The 16,972-nt window shown below is 44.3% G+C and overlaps 1 protein-coding gene across 1 annotated transcript in view; it reads right to left on the bottom strand.

Moving 5' to 3' along the window:
• Positions 1 to 16,972, bottom strand: part of LOC112840626 (ras-related protein Rab-39A) — a 71,060-nt gene that overhangs the window by 14,646 nt on the left and 39,442 nt on the right. The window contains exon 4 of the mRNA XM_073903683.1: positions 15,104 to 16,122. Within this exon, the coding sequence (XP_073759784.1) occupies positions 15,104 to 15,330 (227 nt within the window). The 5' untranslated portion in view covers positions 15,331 to 16,122. The remainder of the gene's footprint in view (positions 1 to 15,103; positions 16,123 to 16,972) is intronic.

Here is a 16,972-nt window from a genome sequence, read left to right as displayed (position 1 = left end):
CTGTGTCTCTCTCTGTCAAATAAATAAATAAAATATTTACAAAAAAACCCACACACAACAACAGTTCATTTGGAAATTAATGGGAACGGTTTCTAGCTTTGCTAATTGTCTGCAAGTGATAATGAAATGATGCTTATTTTCTATGCGGTATGTTACCAAAAAATGTATGAAAGACTTTAGCCCTCACTCCAAGGCTTTCCGGCATCCTTCTGCCAGATAAAAATAAGACGATGGCCATCTTGGGTTATAACTCTCCCACCATTTTTGTGACTTATGTCTGTTTCCACACGACTTTCTCTGCACTGCTCCGTTTCGCGTGCTTTTGTACACCTCTCCGCGTCCTGGAATTTGTAGTGGGTGTGTAGCCTTTTCTCATTTCATTCTATCTCTGAAGTTATGCAGCTTTTATTTTCAAGTCATTTGAACAGATTATGCTAATGTTCTTTTCCTTCTTTCTCTTCCTTTAAAGAAGATTTTACTTATTTGAGATAGAGAGCAAGAGAGTGCACGCAGATCGGGGGGAAGAGCGAGGGAGAGGAAGAGAAGCATTGTCCTGAGATCATGACCAGAGCTGAAACCAAGAGTCGGTCGCTCCACCGACTGAGCCACCCAGGTGTCCCTCCTTCTTTTTCTAAGTTCGTGTTTTTATCAAAGTGACATGCACACTTTCCACACATTCTTACTTTCCCCCATTCCCCAACTGCCGGTACCATTACGTCATGACTTTAGGCAGATCATTTCTTGGCACCTGTGTCATTCTGATCACGGACGCCCTGAAGTAAACTGTGACTCCTCCTTTCCTGCACAATCTTTTCTAGGATTAATAATTATCTTGTGTATTCATAAAGATGGGCCAGGCTTGCCGTAGTAACAGACCCCCCCACCTGTGGATGGGAGGAATGATAAAGAATCCGGGCTGATTTTTTTTTTTTCCTTACACCACACACAAAGATAGACTCAAAACGGATGGGCTGAGTTTTAAAACCACCATATACTGCTTCTGCTCAAATCCACTGGCCACAGTTAGTCACATGATTCTGTCTCTGTAGGAGCAAGGGCAAGGTACGCCTCCCACCTGTCCTCAAGAAAAGCAGCATCTGATAAGAGTGAGCATGAAAGTCTCCACCACATCTTTTTCTGTGCTAACCTCAATAATCCCATTCCACACACTCTGCCAGCTGTGTTCTTTCAAGGAGTTCTCATTAGTCTTTTTCGTCTTCCCGAGCAGATCTCCCACTACAGGCTGGCCCGGCTGTCCTTCAGAGAGGGGCCACGCTGCGGTCCCCCCTCACCGTCCTCCTGGCCACGGCCTCTGCCCATCTTCAGAGGGAGTTCCTGTCTCCTGTATCCGTGTTCATCACTCCTGGTTTCCTCTCTCACGTGCGTGTGCTGAGCGCACATGCTCTCCTTACAAAGACACAGGGTGTGAGATTTCAAAATCTTCCAAGTGCGATTTATTCTGCTCTCCCAGGTGAATGACAGTCAAGTCAGACATAGAGTTCTTCCAGAATTTTGCAGTCTCTCCATCACCTTCTGGCTTCCACTGCTGTTTTCGGAAGTCTGAAACCAACACGATCCCTGATTTTTTTCCTCCCCTCGGAACGTCTGTCGGTAGGAACTTCTCTGTGGTGTCAGTGTTCTAGAATTTCATGACGACGTCCCTTCGAGTCTGTCTCCCTTCATCCATTACACTGTTAGGCCCTTCCCATCTGAAAACTCAGGGCCCTAGGTTTTGGAAGATTTTCTTGAGTTGCTTCACTGAGGATTTCTCCCCTGTGTTTCTTCTGTTCTCTCTGGAACGCCTGTTACTTGTGTATTGAATCTTCTGGATTATCTTCTTTAATTTTTAATAAAATCTTTTCCTATTTTCTTTCTCTTTTTGAATGCTTTGTTTTTTTCCTGCTGTGTTTCTAAAGCTCTTTTGTTCTCAAAATATTCCTCTAAAAAAATAGTATCCTGTTCTTCTTTTGATGGTTATTTTCCCATTATCTCTCTGAGGAAATTAAAGACAGTTTTATTTTAACATTCCTTTCCCCCTTATTCAATTTGTTTCTCTGGTTGCTTTGGTCTCTGTTTTGGTCTCTAGGTTTTATATTACAGATTTCCTAATATTTCTTTTTTTTAAGGTTTTATTTATTTGAGAGAGAGAGAGAGAGCACATGAGCAGGGCAGGGCAGAGGGAGAGGGAGAAGCAGGCTCCATGCCGAGCAGGGAGCCCGATGTGGGGCTCCATCCCAGGACCCTGGGATCATGACCTGAGCCAAAGGCAGACGCTTAACGACTGAGCCACCCAGGCGCACCCCCCCCATATTTCTTGCAATCCTGCGTTGAGACCAAAAGCCCCACTGCCAGAAAATCAGGCTGGATCACTTCGTTGTGGGACTCTCATATTGGTATCTTAAGTTTCTCCTTTTGGGCTGGTCAGATTCTTCAGAAATGGCTTCACCAATGTTTGAAGGGAGGTGTGGGGCTGGCTGCCAGCATTCTGGGAGCTGAGCAGGGGAGAGGGGAGAGAACTAGACTGTATTAGCATCCAACATGCATGCATTCACTTAATGCCCTTACTTTTAATAAGCCAGCCTGACTTCAGTTGTGCCTGGTTCTTCCAATTAAAGACTCTAATTCTTTCCCAAGAATAAATTTCCAGTTTTTGTCAATGTGGGGGGAGAGGAAGTTACCTGGTGTGTGGAATGGTGGTGGAGATGTGAGAATCCCAACTTTCTTAACCAGACTGACAATCAATGAGCCTTATTTTAGCACTCCTACTTCTGGACATATCTGGTGCCAACCACTTCCTGAGTCTTTGGGGCTTCAATGGTATACACTGGGTTGGTTGTTAGCTTTTCTCCAACAATTGCAACTTTCTTGAATCCGCTAATTCATTGACCATCCCTCCATCTGCTTTCCTGCTTCCAAAATTTTGTTGCTGTTGTCTCCTTACCTAACTCTCCTTGTTTTGAGGGTTTATGGTTCCAAAAACAAAAGAAAACTATCCTCACCTTAGTGAGATTTCAGGAAAAAAAGGCTAGAATCGATACAGTGGTTCAATCTGCTATTATGACTGGAAGCCACTTCTCTTTCTACTGTAGTTGGTCCTTTTGTTACCTCTCTCTCTCACATCCTTCACGTCCCAGCATCAAGGGCCAGCTTCTTCGGGATACCTCCCCTGAAACGAGCACAGAGGATGATGCCTCCCGTTGTTCTACCACTGGAACTTATTTTAGTACTTACCAGCCCTTACTGCAAGTATTTGATTATTATCTTTCTAGCCACAAGTCTGAGAAAGACAACTGTCTCCCGGGATCCATTCTCCCTGTCTTCCTTTAGTGACAGAACTCCCACGTTTTGGCCGGCACCTAGCAACTCACAGAGACAGTATTCCCCAGCTCTCTTGCAGTCCGCTGTGGTCATGTCACAAAATCTGGATTCATGGGGCATGAGAAGTAGTGTGTGTGCAATCTGCAATTCATCTCCTTGGAGAAGCCATTTGCAGTCGGCTTCCTCCGCCTCCTTCCTGCTTGCTGGGAAACAGCAAATTCGGAAGAATTCTGGAAGTTGATCCCGAGGCAGAGCCACCCTGACAGCCTGGAATCGTTCACTCTATTACTGGAGGAGCAACAAAGTCCTGTATTATTTAAGGAGCTGTATTTGGGCAGTCTCTTCATTACGGCAGCATAGTCTGTACCCAGAAGAGGGACAGCATGGACCTTGAAAGTGAGACTATATCTTACTGATTTTTTATTTTTTTATTTTTTAAATTTATTTATTTGAGAGAATGAGAGAGAGACAGAGAGAGAGAGCATGAGAGGGGGTTGGGTCAGAGGGAGAAGCAGACTCCCTGCCAAGCAGGGAGCCCGATGCGGGACTCGATCCCGGGACTCCAGGATCATGACCTGAGCCAAAGGCCGTCGCCTAACCAACTGAGCCACCCAGGCGCCCTGATTTTTTAAAAAAATTCTATTTATTCATTTTAGAGAGAGTGAGAACAAGTGGGAGGGGCAGAGAGAGAGGGAGAGAATCTCTAGCAGACGCCCACTGAACACAGAGCCCTACGCAGGGCTCGATCCCACAACCCCAAGATCATGACCTGAGCTGGAACCAAGAGTCGGACGCTTAACTGACTGAGCCACCCGGGCGCCCCTCTACCTTACTTACATCTATTGTTACATCTAGTGCTTGACCAACAGCTAAGCTAAATCAGTGCCTGGATTTTAACAAGTGAATCATCCTGGTTGATGTCAACTTCTCCAGAAAAAAAGGGGACAGAGCTTAAGGATTGGAAAGCTGCTTTGCAGACACCACAGCCAGTATTTGCTGGTAGCTTGGGGCAGTACCCGACACCTCTCCTTGTCTAATAAGGCGGGATACATCATACAAGCTTGTCCACTGCAGCGGCTGGGCTCACCCCTGCCACTGAGTATACCAGTGCAGTCCCGGAGTACTGCATGGAGGCGGGGGAAGGGTCCATGCAAATACAGCTGTTTGCTGCCAGTGACCAGTACTGTTACTGTGTGTAAAGCTATTTCCACCTTGTTTTCTGAACCCAGCAGTAAAATACTGGTTTGGGTGGAGAGGGTCACTGACATGGGTGTATAGAAAACGGGGGAGGTAGCCGTGTGCAAACAGTACTTTCAGGACAGAAACTGCACAGTGTGCCAGTAAAACTCTTTTCAATTATGTCAGGAGGCCTGGTGCAGCAGAAAGAGCACTGACCACAGAGTTAAGAGAACAGGGTCCTTGAGCAAACCACCGAGGAGCTGTAACCTCTGGGACAAGTTAAAGCCGTTCTGGACATTAACTGTATTATTAACAACTGAGACTGCTGTTATCAGACCACCTGTCTGTTCTTTTCCCGGTGCTGTGGCTACAGTTATTTATAGACTAAAATGGCCAGTATGTTGACCACAGTGTGGCTGACCCCTGCAGCTTTTTTTTTTTTTTAAGATTTTATTTATTTGAGAGAGAGAGAGAGAGAACATGAGCAAGGGGAGCAGAGGGAGACGCAGACTCCCCGCTGAGCAGGGAGCCCGATGCGGGACTCGATCCCAGGACCTTGAGATCATGACCTGAGCCGAAGGCAGACGCTTCACCGACTGAGCATCCCAGGCGCCCCTCTGCAGCGTCTTTCACGTATCTGCCCCCCCCCCCACTTTCTCACTAATTTTCTTTGCCGCTAATGATTGTCTGCTGTACAACTAACTGTATCTACTCTTTCACTTGTAATTCCCTTTTCAGTCTACCAATCTATTCTATCAGATTGGTCTTAAATTTCACCTCATATCTGCTTCATTAACATTTTGCTTTCCCATAGCCTTTCATATCTAGAAAATCTGAAATTAAGAAGTTTCATCCATTTGCTCCTTTACCTTTCTTCCAGTTTCTCTACTGATTCTAACCGGGAGGTTTTGTGCTTAAAACAAGTGTTGAAGGTCCTGTGTGATCTGAGTAAAAGTGTAACAAGGGGCTAGAAGTCAGGAAGAAGATCAACCTCTTAATTTCGACTGAGGGGACAGAAATCAAGGGACTCTCAAACGCTACTGGATCTTTTCCTAAAACATCAAGAGTTTTAAAGGGGAAATCTGATGAAATCATACCTGGGAGCAGCAGCAAAAGGGACATGGTGAATCACATGAAAGAAGAAACCATGAGAGATTCTCAAAATATATTCCTAAAATTTAAGGAATTGCCTATTTTTTTTTTGAAGTATTATTTCCTAAAGTGCTCCACCTACCTACATACCTACCAGTTTCTAAAATGTTCTGTGTAGGGCCACCTGGGTGGCTCAGTTGGTTAAGTGTCTGCCTTCAGCTCAGGTCATGATCTCGGGGTCCTGGGATCAAGTCCCACATCAGGCTCCTTGCTCAGTGGGGAGCCTACTTCTCCCTCTGCTTGCCGCTCCCCCTGCTTGTACGTGCATTCTCTCTCTGACAAATAAATAAAATCTTAAAAAAAAAAAACAAAATAAAATGCTCTGTGTAAAAGGACTCTGGGTTAGGGAAACACCGTATCTACCTTGGGGATTCACAACGTGGATTACTATATCCATATATTAGAGACCCTGAGAAATCCTGCAACAGCCCAACATTTCCCAAACTATTTGGTCAAGGAAACCTCTTCTCAAATTACACCTATTAACATCACTCTGAAAAACACTACACTGAAGAAAAACGAGAGGCAATGCCTAGAATTTAAGAAATTATAATCTTTTCTTCATCATGCCAGGAAGTTCTTAATATCTAACTCCTGTTTGGAGTATTCTTTCCTAATCTTTTCTCAGAGAGGGTGCCGTTTGGGCCCCACACCATTCTTTTGTATTTCTGAGGCAGGAATCTGTAATGAAGGATGTCCCTAAGCCTTATCTATGTGAGGTCATAGCCCACTAAGTCCTACAAAAAAGAAATATATTTAGAGAGACTTAAAAATCAGAAGAAAAACCACTTTTAACATTCTTAGTACAGCAAGATAATTTAAAAAGAAACTATGACCAATCATATAAAAATTAGAAAAAAAAATAAGAGCCTGACTGGCCATGTTGAAAGAGCATGCAACTCTTGATGTCAGGGGCTGTGAGCTCGAGCCCCACACTGGGTGTAGAGATAACTACAAAAAATAAACTTAAAAAAATAGGCATAGAGAAAGATCACATTTGCCAAGAAAAGTCACTGATGACCTTTTGAGCATGGCTTGACAAAGACCTTTCACAAGTGACTTCCAATGCACTCACCACATTAGTGAAGTAGAAACAAGCCTAAGAGGAGTCTCTGCTCCCTACCTGGCACAGCCACTCTGGAAAACAGTACGGAGGTTCCTCAAAAAGTTGAAAATAGAGCTACCCTATGATCTATGATCCAGCAGTTGCACTACTGGGTATTTATCCCAAAGGATACAAAAATACTGATTCGAAGGGGCCCGTGCACCCCAATGTTTATAGCAGCAATGTCCACAATAGCCTAACTATGCAAAGAGCCCAGATGTCCATCGACAGATGAATGGATAAAGAAGAGGTGGTATATATACACAATGGAATATTACTCAGCCATCAAAAATTGAAATCTCACCATTTGCAATGATGTGGATGGAACTGGAGGGTGTTATGCTGAGTGAAATAAGTCAATCAGAGAAAGACATGTATCATATGACCTCACTGATATGAGGAATTCTTAATCTCAGGAAACAAACTGAGGGTTGCTGGAGTGGAGGGGGGTGGGAGGGATGGGGTGGCTGGGTGACAGACATTGGGGAGGGTATGTGCTATGGTGAGCGCTGTGAATTGTGCGAGACTGTTGAATCCCAGACATGTACCTCAGAAACAAATAATATATGTTAATAATAAAAAATAAAATAAAATAAAATAAAATAAATAAAATCTCTGTTCCCTTACCTCAGTATTTTTTGGCACTGAGATATTTTTGATGGTTTCTTTGTATCAAGAGCTTCTTTATATCCTTGCTATTAATACCAACTGATGGTCTTAAACACTTGCTGCCAGTAATACAGTAATTTGAGTTACAAGTTGTTCCTAAATTAAAAATGAATCGCTACCATAGGAAAACAGAAAAACTTCACTACATTTCAAGAACATTTAAGAGTATGCTGTTAAGATTTTAAGCCAAACTAAAATTATATGCCAGCTAGCCATCAACGTTTACTTAGTCACGCTTATATACAGAACTGCTTACCTGTATTTTGAAACTCTTTCACAGCTTAAACTAGAAATATACTTGTAAATTTAGAACATACTTTGACCTCTGTTTCATGTTTTTCTGGAACTTTTGAAGGTCAGACCAGTACTTTATTACATAGATTCCTGTCAAAAAACAATGGTTTTTACCCTAATAAGATGTTTCGTGATAAGCCAGGTGGAGTGTGTGGGGTAGCAATTTTTATTTTTTAATTTTTCAAAGATTTTAATTTGAGAGAGAGAGAGAAAACACAAGCAGGGGGGAGGGGCAGAGGGAGAGGGAGAAGTAGACTCCCCGCTGAGATCATGACCTGAACCTAAGGCAGATGCTCAACTGACTGAGCCACCCAGGCGCCCCTGGGGTAGCAATTTTTAAAGTGAACTTTCCGGAATTATATATTATCAGAATTGATGAAAACTTACTGACATTTAGAGATTTATTAAAATCATAAAGTAGAGGCTTTGCAGGTACTTCGCTTCAGAAAGAATTAAAATATCCTATTAAAGCAGTATCTGATGTTTCCTGGTGTGTGTGTATCCCAGTGTCACTCGGGTGGGTCACCTTTTCCACTTTCCATTGAAAGAGAAAAGATTCCCTCTAAGTCCGCCAGGACAGGAACAACCAGCACACTAAATAGGCTTTGGCCATTCCAAGAAGTACTCTTTAAACCTTTAAGTAACATGGCTGTGAAAGGTAAATCAGAAATCTTTATCCGCTAGTCAAACCGACTAACGATGGCTAGAAATTTCCTCTCTCTCTCACAGACTGAGCACAGCACTTTCCTTCAAGCAAAAACTTTCCTGTGGTAATCTATGTACTCACAACGTCATCTCTAACTTTTGTCCCCCTAACCTTGCTTTGAAAGCTAAATGTGGGGCCGCTGTGTCGGAACAGGTGGTCCTCAGTGTAGCAACACGGGAGGACTTTCCACCACCAACAGCCACATTATCTAGAACTCTGCCACCGGGGAGGCATCAGGACGGGGCGGCATTCCCTCGCTAAGTGGTCATCCCCTTTTAGGATCTAAATACTCCTGGCAAGACCCTTATTAAGTTGTTTTCAACCATTAATACTTGTGTGTTGGTCTCTGAAGTGAAGGTGGACTATTAAGGGATGTGAGGGAGAACGGAAGAGAATAGGTCAAGGTGTCGGTGGCAAAACGCAGAAGGAAAGAAAACTGGGAAAGCCCCAGAGGGTCCCCAAGAATGGGCTTTGCCTATTTGTAATTTGGCTCAGGGCCCTGAGACATTTGGGGAACAGTATTTAGTTTACTTCAGGAGGTATAATCACCTTCCTATACCAACAGGGCGTTGAGGTTGTGGCCAAATCAGTTGAATTGTTGAAGAAAAAAGAAATTAAGAAAGACAATTACAGATTTTTCAAATTACTAGCTAGTTTCTTGACTGTGTTGACTACACAGTCACTCAAAATGGGCTAAATGCCCCGAGGGACAAGGACAATAATCCTTACAGAATAAAAATATGTCTGGCTACACGCGTCATCTCTTCACATCCTGCTACACTTGGGAGAAATGATGTTGACTCATTCTTACACACCATGTTACCCTGAAACACCACAAAATAGATACTTCGGGGGATGACTGCTCACTTCCTTCTGTGGATTTCTCTTTTCCAAAAAGTAGACCCTTGTGTGACCCATAAATACATACCTTGTGTATTTGTATCTGTATTACATGTATAATATATATTACATATTTTATGTATATTATATGTATATATACATCTGATATATATGTATTTATATCTGTATTATACGTAAATGTGTCTTGCAGTTTGACTGTGGGGAAGCTGACTCACTGGTAGTCCCTGAGTAGCAGATGAAATGGTCAAGTAGTCCAGGAGATTCTTTTCTTCCCAGAATCTGAGTAAGAGGCTGAGACCCCCAAGAGAACTGGGAGCTAACGGAGCTGGAGAGGCACCAGAGGGCAAACCCACAGACTCTCGCTGGGGTTCCCATACTTCCAGATACCTGCATGTGCCATGAGCTTCTGCCACTCATGAGATCTGGATCCTTTATAATTTATCCCCTAATACCTAAACTAATTTGGCTAGATCTGTTACTTACAACACAAATAATTTTTTTAAAGATTTTATTTATTTATTTGACAGAGAGAGAGAAAGAGAGAGAATGCACAGAAGCAGGGGGAGGGGCAGAGGGGGAAGCAGACTTCCCGCGGAGCAGGGAGCCCGACGTGGGGCTCAATCGCAGGACCCTGGGATCATGACCTGAGATAAAGGCAGACACTTAACCCACTGAGCCACCAGGCGCCCCCTACAACACAAATAATTTTAACCAAGACATTATTTTATCTGATGACTCAACACAAACAGAGCATCACTTTTACTGTTTCTAAAAATCTGGAACCACGGGAGACCGCGATGATTATGGCACTTAACTGCAGACAATTTCCACTCTGTGACGTATGCAGTTATGAACCCACCGATCCCGGATCAGAAAATCTTTTTCTATTGAAGACTACGAACTGCAGTCAAGAGGGTAGGAATCAAAAACAAAAACAAAAACAATTTAGTTTAGGCATTTAAAACGTTCGCTTAAGGGGCACCTGGGGTGGCTCAGTTGGTTAAGCATCTGACTCTTGGTTTTGGCTCAGGTCATGATCTCATAGATCATGGGATCAAGCCCCATATCAGGCTCCTCGCTCAGCAGGGAGTCTGCTTGAGGACTCCCCCTCTCCCTCTTCCTCTGCCCCTCCCCCCACTCGGGGGCATGCTCTCTCTCTCTCGAAAATAAATAAATAAATCTTTAAAACAAATAAAACGTTCTCTTAAGGAGAAATAGAAAATGTTCATCTTATTTACTTTTAAAATTAAAAACAAAGAACATAAGCCACTTTTATTTTGTTTCATCTTTTTAAAATTTAAATTCAATTAATTAACATACGGTGTATTACTGGCTTCAGAGGCAAATTAAGACACTTTTATTTTTTAAAATGTATTATTTTTGAGCATTTTAATTAATTAATTATTTAATTTTAGAGAGAGAGTGAGAGAGAGAGAGAACAAGGAGCGGGAGCAGGAGAGGGAGAAGCAGGCTTCCCGCGGAGCAGGGAGCCCGATGCGGGGCTCGATCCCAGGACCCTGGGACCATGACCTGAGCTGAAGGCAGACGCTTAACGACTGAGCCACCCAGGTGCCCCAAATTAAGACACTTTTAAACATTAACTTCATATGAATGTTTTGAAGGGCCAGGAGGAAGCAGAGACACAAGGGAGCCAGGGGATAGATAAAATGAAATGACAGAGTAAGAGACACACTGAGATGAGAAGGAAGGAGTGGAAAAAGATGGAGGGTGGGAGGAAACGGAAAAGGGACAGACAGAGGAGAGGGGTACCGGAGAAATAAAAATAAGCAGCTGAAGGAGACGCAGGACACAAGAGGAAGAGAGAGTCACAGTAGAAGAGACGCTAAAGAAAAAGAGATGACAAGGCAGATGGAGGGTTAGGGAGAGGCCCAGAATGTTCAGTGTGTTAGAGGCCACCCTCAGATGTTGGGGTTAATATAATATTATATTATTAATATAATATTAATTATATTAATATTGACTGCCCTTGGTAAGGAACTTTAGAAGGTCTTGCACTGCTCTACACCTCAAAAGTTCAGGGATTCTGCTCCGAGGATGTGACTAGAGCAACTCTATCAGTGGAACTTCTCTCAGGTTATACTCCTTCGAACACGAGTTAGCGCAGATTTTTACACTTTTAAAAATAAAATTTGAGACATGATAGTTTAATCAAAGTTAAATGGGCTTCCTTGCTGCAAGACTTCTGAGAGCCTTTGATATCAATTTCTAAGAGAGTGGTACATGGAGTATAGGTATTCCCAAATTTACCTGGTCACAGAATTCATTTTTAAAAAGAATCACAAGGGATATAACTGTTCTGCAGGACACACTCTGAGAAGCACTGTACCAGGAGGATCCTATACTCTTTATAATCACTTGCTGTAACTATAATACCCCAAAGATCACACAACCAGAAATAAAAGGCAAAATCTGGTTTGAAGCCTTGAATTTACATATCCCTACAGCCAACATTGCTATTTCTTTATCTCGTTTTATCTTCATATTGCTTGAAGCGCTTTCTATGGGAAGTTCAAAATTTATATTCCTATATTTGATGCTCTCCATACTTCTTAGCAGCCTCTAATATTTATCCTTATTAACGCTGTGCTATACGATATTCTTGCTTCCTTTTCTGCTGAACTTTGTCCACTGTGATGATTAAAATTTGAAAGTGGTGTTTGCTGGTTTCCCTGCAAAGCCCACAATGCCAGATCCACCTTCCCTTCTTCATGGGCACAAGGTAGCCCAGCCTAACTATGGCCTTGTAGCTAATTTCTTCTTAGTGAAATTAGAGCTGAAGTGATCTGTACCACAGTGGTCTCACTTGCTTAAAAGGAACATTGCTGGGACGCCTGGGTGGCTGGCCCAGTCGGTGGAGCACGCAACTCTTGATCTTGGGGTTGTGAACTCAAGCCCCATATTAGGCATGGAGCCAAAAAAAAAAAAAAAAAAAAAAAAGGAACATTTGATTTAGAGCTTTTCTTTTTCCTTCCCCTGTGTAGGAACACAGTGTTCATGAAGATGATGATAATATCTTAGGGTTGGCAGAAAATTAAAAAGGAAGTACTCGAATGATGGCTCAGAGCAGAGTCCCTCCACCAACACAGACCAATTACCTTGAGACTATTACACACGGAGAAATAAATTTTCATCTTTAACAAAGGGACTGTAATTTTGACTCTCTTTAACACGGTAATTTGACATTTATCCTCATTAACACAGTGTTAATAAAAACATTACAATTCATGGTATGCTCACATACACATTATTTTTGTAAGCCTTTTCACTTTGTGTTCCTTCTTACTTTTTGCAAGTAATTATTGTCTTCTAGCATTTGTTAATCTGAACGCTGAAAATTGAGGACTTATGTGTCAATTATACCTCAAGCTCTGGGTGGAGGGAGGGGAGAAAACTAAGGCTAAGTGTGGTCATAATCATCAGCTCATTATTTTGTTCTGTTTTCTTAATATTTTCAAGCTACACCCTGAGTTATCTAAAGTAGAGTCCTTTTGCTAATTTATATCCAATCAATAATAAACCTTGAAATATAAAATTTCCCATGAATGCCTAATGATATTATATGGCTGTTCTCTTCATGAACTACAGTACCTTTCTATGAAATAAAATGTGTCAGGATATCTATTACTTAAATTATATCTATTTTCTTAAAGATACAGAATGATTTAACAATGATTGTTTCAAATGCAATTTTACAGTGAAAAATTCTGCTAAACAGAAAAGCAAGTATTTGGAGGTAGCTACTGAAATATGTATGTATTTATGAATATATCTTTGGTAAAGAGCCAGACAAAATAAAGCATGACTCATTGTCAGTAAACATTCCCTAAATGTCCTTGTATTATTATGGGAGAGGTACTGTCTGGCTTTAATAATGTATATACAATGAATTAGTATTTACATGCGCTCAAAGGCATTAAAAAACAATGATCTATTTAGCAGAAAGGACTTTAAAATCTAACAAATTAATTATCCTTAACTATCTTGTCAGTAAGTTCAGGGGCAACTTTTTGGGAAATAATTAGATACAATAAGATTTTACTACTTATGTTTCTTGTAGTTGCAACTCGCTAGTTTTTAGAAGTTTAAGGCATAAAGAATATGTTTTTATTGTATTCATTTAAAGGGGAGGGGAAAGAGATACTCTAAAATGGTTTTTTTTTTTTTTTTTTTGGACCACAAAATACCTAAAGATTCAACTTTGATTGAGATGACAAGGGAAGGAATTTGCAATCAATCTTACAATGGTAAAACTGGAAGGAATCTTAAGAGATCATAATGAACCCATTTTATAGATGAGGAATCAGAAGTTTGAAACCCTATTTTAACAAAGAGGCTTCTCGAAAAGGAAAAACAAAATTCTTCATGTAATTCTAGGTCTGGTACGATTCAAAACGTTAACAGGAAGCTTTAACATCTCTCTGAGGGGTTGGCCTTATCATCTTTCCACTTCATACATAGTTGAAAACCAAGTTATGAGCAAGCTAAGCAGTTCACTTATCATCTGTCTGAATCCGGGTGTAGCTGGGAATGGAAGCCAAAACTTTAAAAGTTGGAACATCCTCACTCACAGGAGGAGGCTGATCTCATTGGGAAGGGAAGCTGGCTGGAGCTGGTGAGGGGAAGCCATGTTTGGGAAGTCCCCCTCATGGCCTACTGCGTTTCACAGGCAGAGTACTTGCTGAAGATTGCAAAACGCTTGCTTAAGTGAATTTCAGGTGACAATGCAATCTCAAAAAAAAAAAAAAAACAAAACCCAAAACAAAAACAAAAACCCACAACCCAAAACATTACAGTGTATCAGATTTCCTACCTCCCCCCCCAAAAAAAGGTGTCCTCAAATCCTACAACTTTAAAATATGCTTTATTATGCGGTTCAGTGTTAAACATCCAGGAAATGCGTACAAATTACATTTAATTTTTATTTGCATAACATGAGCTGTCTTTGCAAAATCCTTCCTGGTCTCAGTGAACATTTAGAATGAGACTCTTCATTTGGATCCCTCCTCCTCTATTCAGAACGCATTTTCTGATGTATTAGCACCCTGGAACGTTAAGCACCCATTATAAATGCCATAAAGGAAAAAGTTCGTGACAAAATCTGTGTGTCTCTCTCTTCCAAACCACCAGTGATGACAAACTTCTAAAGACAACTCAGCCCCTACTAAACAAAACGAGGACCCCCGCCCCCCGTGCCTGTGTTTGCTACCTAAGACGTGTTCCCACGGGTCACACGGCCCAGCATTTCTGAGGACCACAATCGGTGCTGTGAGGTGTTCCAGCCATCACCGCATCCCCCTCCCTCTCTGAACGGTGCCCAATGAGCTCATGCAGCGGGCCGGGCCGGAGCGGCGCTCGCCGTCAAGCCGGAGGGAACCCCACTTTGCAGTTCTCCCGGGCCGCAAGGAGCGGCGTGCAGAAGGGGAGCTCGTTGGAGGGTGGCCGGGTCAGGGTGTGCGCAGTGAGGGGCGCCGAGTTTGGGGCGCAGGGGGAGGGGTGCCGAAGAGTTGGGGATCCCAACACCCGCAGGGGCAGAGAGCGCGGGGCAAGAGGGGGTCCGCGACTGGGGGACCCCGGTTCACGTGGGAAAGGAAAGGCGCAGGAAATGGGCGCCAAAGAAGCAAGTGAGAAATTGCGGAGGAGGAAGTCGTCCCTGGAAGAGGAGGGGCGAAGGGAAGCGAGAATGGAGTGTTTGCACTTTCGAGAGGGAAGGGCCGGAGCCTCCTCCGAGCCGGGCGGGGGCGGCGGACCGCGGGGGAAGGGGCGGTCCCCGGGGTGCCCCGGGGTCCCGGCGGCCCTACCTGAAGCGCTCCTGCCCCGCCGTGTCCCACAGCTGCAGCTTGATCCGCTTGCCCGGCTCGATCTCCAGCAGGCGGGAGAAGAAGTCCACGCCGACCGTGGGGTCGCAGGCGGGGGAGCGCAGCCCGGGGAAGCGGCCCTGGGTGAAGCGGTGCAGGAGGCACGACTTGCCCACCGTGGAGTCCCCGATCACGATGAGGCGGAACTGGTAGATCCAGATGGTCTCCATCGCTCACGTGCCCCCGCTGGCTCGGGGGCCCTCCACCCGCCCTCCCGCCGCGGGGCAAGTTTGGCGGCGGGAACTGTCCCTTCAGCACCGCCTGGGCGTCCGCCCGCCGGCTTCCAGCATATTCCTGCGACTGCGGCCGCCGCCTGGTCCCCGCCCTCTCTGGAGGGAGGGGCGGGACCCGGCAGGGCCGGGGGCGGGGCCTCGGGCCGGGGGGCGGGGCGGGGGCCGCGGCGCGGGGTGGGTGGGGAGGGGGGACCGCCCGGGCTGGCTGCGCGCGACTCCCGCCCCCGCCCTCAGTAAATCTCTCCCCCCTAAAGCTCACTGGGCGCCGCCGGGTAGGTGGGTGTGGCGAGAGGACGTGACGGCCGCGGCAGCCAATGAAAATGAAGCAAGGGCTCACTCCGCCAGGGTCAGCCAATGAAAAGTGAGAATCGTTTTCTTGCGGGCGTGAGGGTGGGCTTGTCGGAGTCTGGGTGGGATCCTGCAAGTCGGGTCACCGCTGTTGCGTGTTCCTCCGTGGACGGGAGCGGCCCTGGGAGCTCTGCCCCTTCCCGGACTGCTGCAGGTTCCAGCTGACGGCGTCCTGCTGTCTAGCCTTGCTCAGCGCCGCCTCCGCGCGCTCAAGGTGAAGGAGCGAAGAACAGAATCGAAATAAATTTGCAGAGCAAGTTCTGGATGCTTCTAGCAAGCGCTTTGGCCGTTGCTCCTGCCGCCACCGGGTATCTTCCTCACTGCTTTCAGTGCCACAGCAGAGTGAGAAGAATGCCGGGGATTACGCCATCCTCTGGGGGCCTTCCAGCCCGGAGGAGAGGAGGGGGGAAAAGTGAAATGTTGAGATGCTCGCGAAAGCTCCCAGTCTTCTGGGTCTCCGTTCTGTAAATCGGAAAAATCCTAATGGGGTCTCTATCTCGCCGAGTCAGGTCGGGGAGCCAAATATGAATAAAGCACACCTGAATTCTGATGCGATCTTACTGCCCTTTCTTAGAATTGGGCAATAGTGAACTCAAGGTCTGGCTTTTAAAACTTACAACAGTTTTAAAGTGTATTTTTGCAAAAATAAGAGTAGTCGACAATTCCACTTTGTTCATGCCCACATCCAAACCCGCACTATTGTTATTCATCCTTAACTTCCCTTGTTTTGGAGACAAAGGTATCGCTTTCCATATCGCATTTAATCCCCTGTCACTCGAAGGATATGGCACTTTTTTTCCCAATAGTTGATCTTTTTTGTCATGCTATTTATAGCTCTGATCTCCTTTCCAATTGCTTGGACTCCTCAGCCTATAAACATGCTCAAGTCGTCACAATCCTAAAGCCAGACAAAGCCTCTCTACCTTATGCTTTAGATTTTTGCTCCCTCCATTATTCTCCTTTTTAAACATTAGGAAAGAACCATCTATACTCATTTCCCACCAACCCAGTTAGTCTTCAACAACCTTCTCCATACCTAATGAAATTGCTTTTTTTAAAAAAGATTTTATTTTTAAGTAATCTCTACATCCAACCCGAGGCTTGAGCTCACAGCCTGGAGATCAAGAGTCCCCCGCTCCACTTACTGAGCCAGGCAGGTGCCCCTCTGAAACTGCTTTCGATACGTTGTCAGGGGCTTTCTATCAAATCCCCGCTTCCCCCAACTATCTTT

This window comes from Callorhinus ursinus, unplaced genomic scaffold (genome assembly GCF_003265705.2).
Source record: "Callorhinus ursinus isolate GAN/ISIS: 27379988/994484 unplaced genomic scaffold, GSC_fseal_2.0 scaffold19, whole genome shotgun sequence".
In the NCBI taxonomy this organism is placed as follows: Eukaryota; Metazoa; Chordata; class Mammalia; order Carnivora; family Otariidae; genus Callorhinus; species Callorhinus ursinus.
Note: the sequence above shows the minus strand (reverse complement) of the source record. Positions and strands in the feature narration are given on the sequence as shown.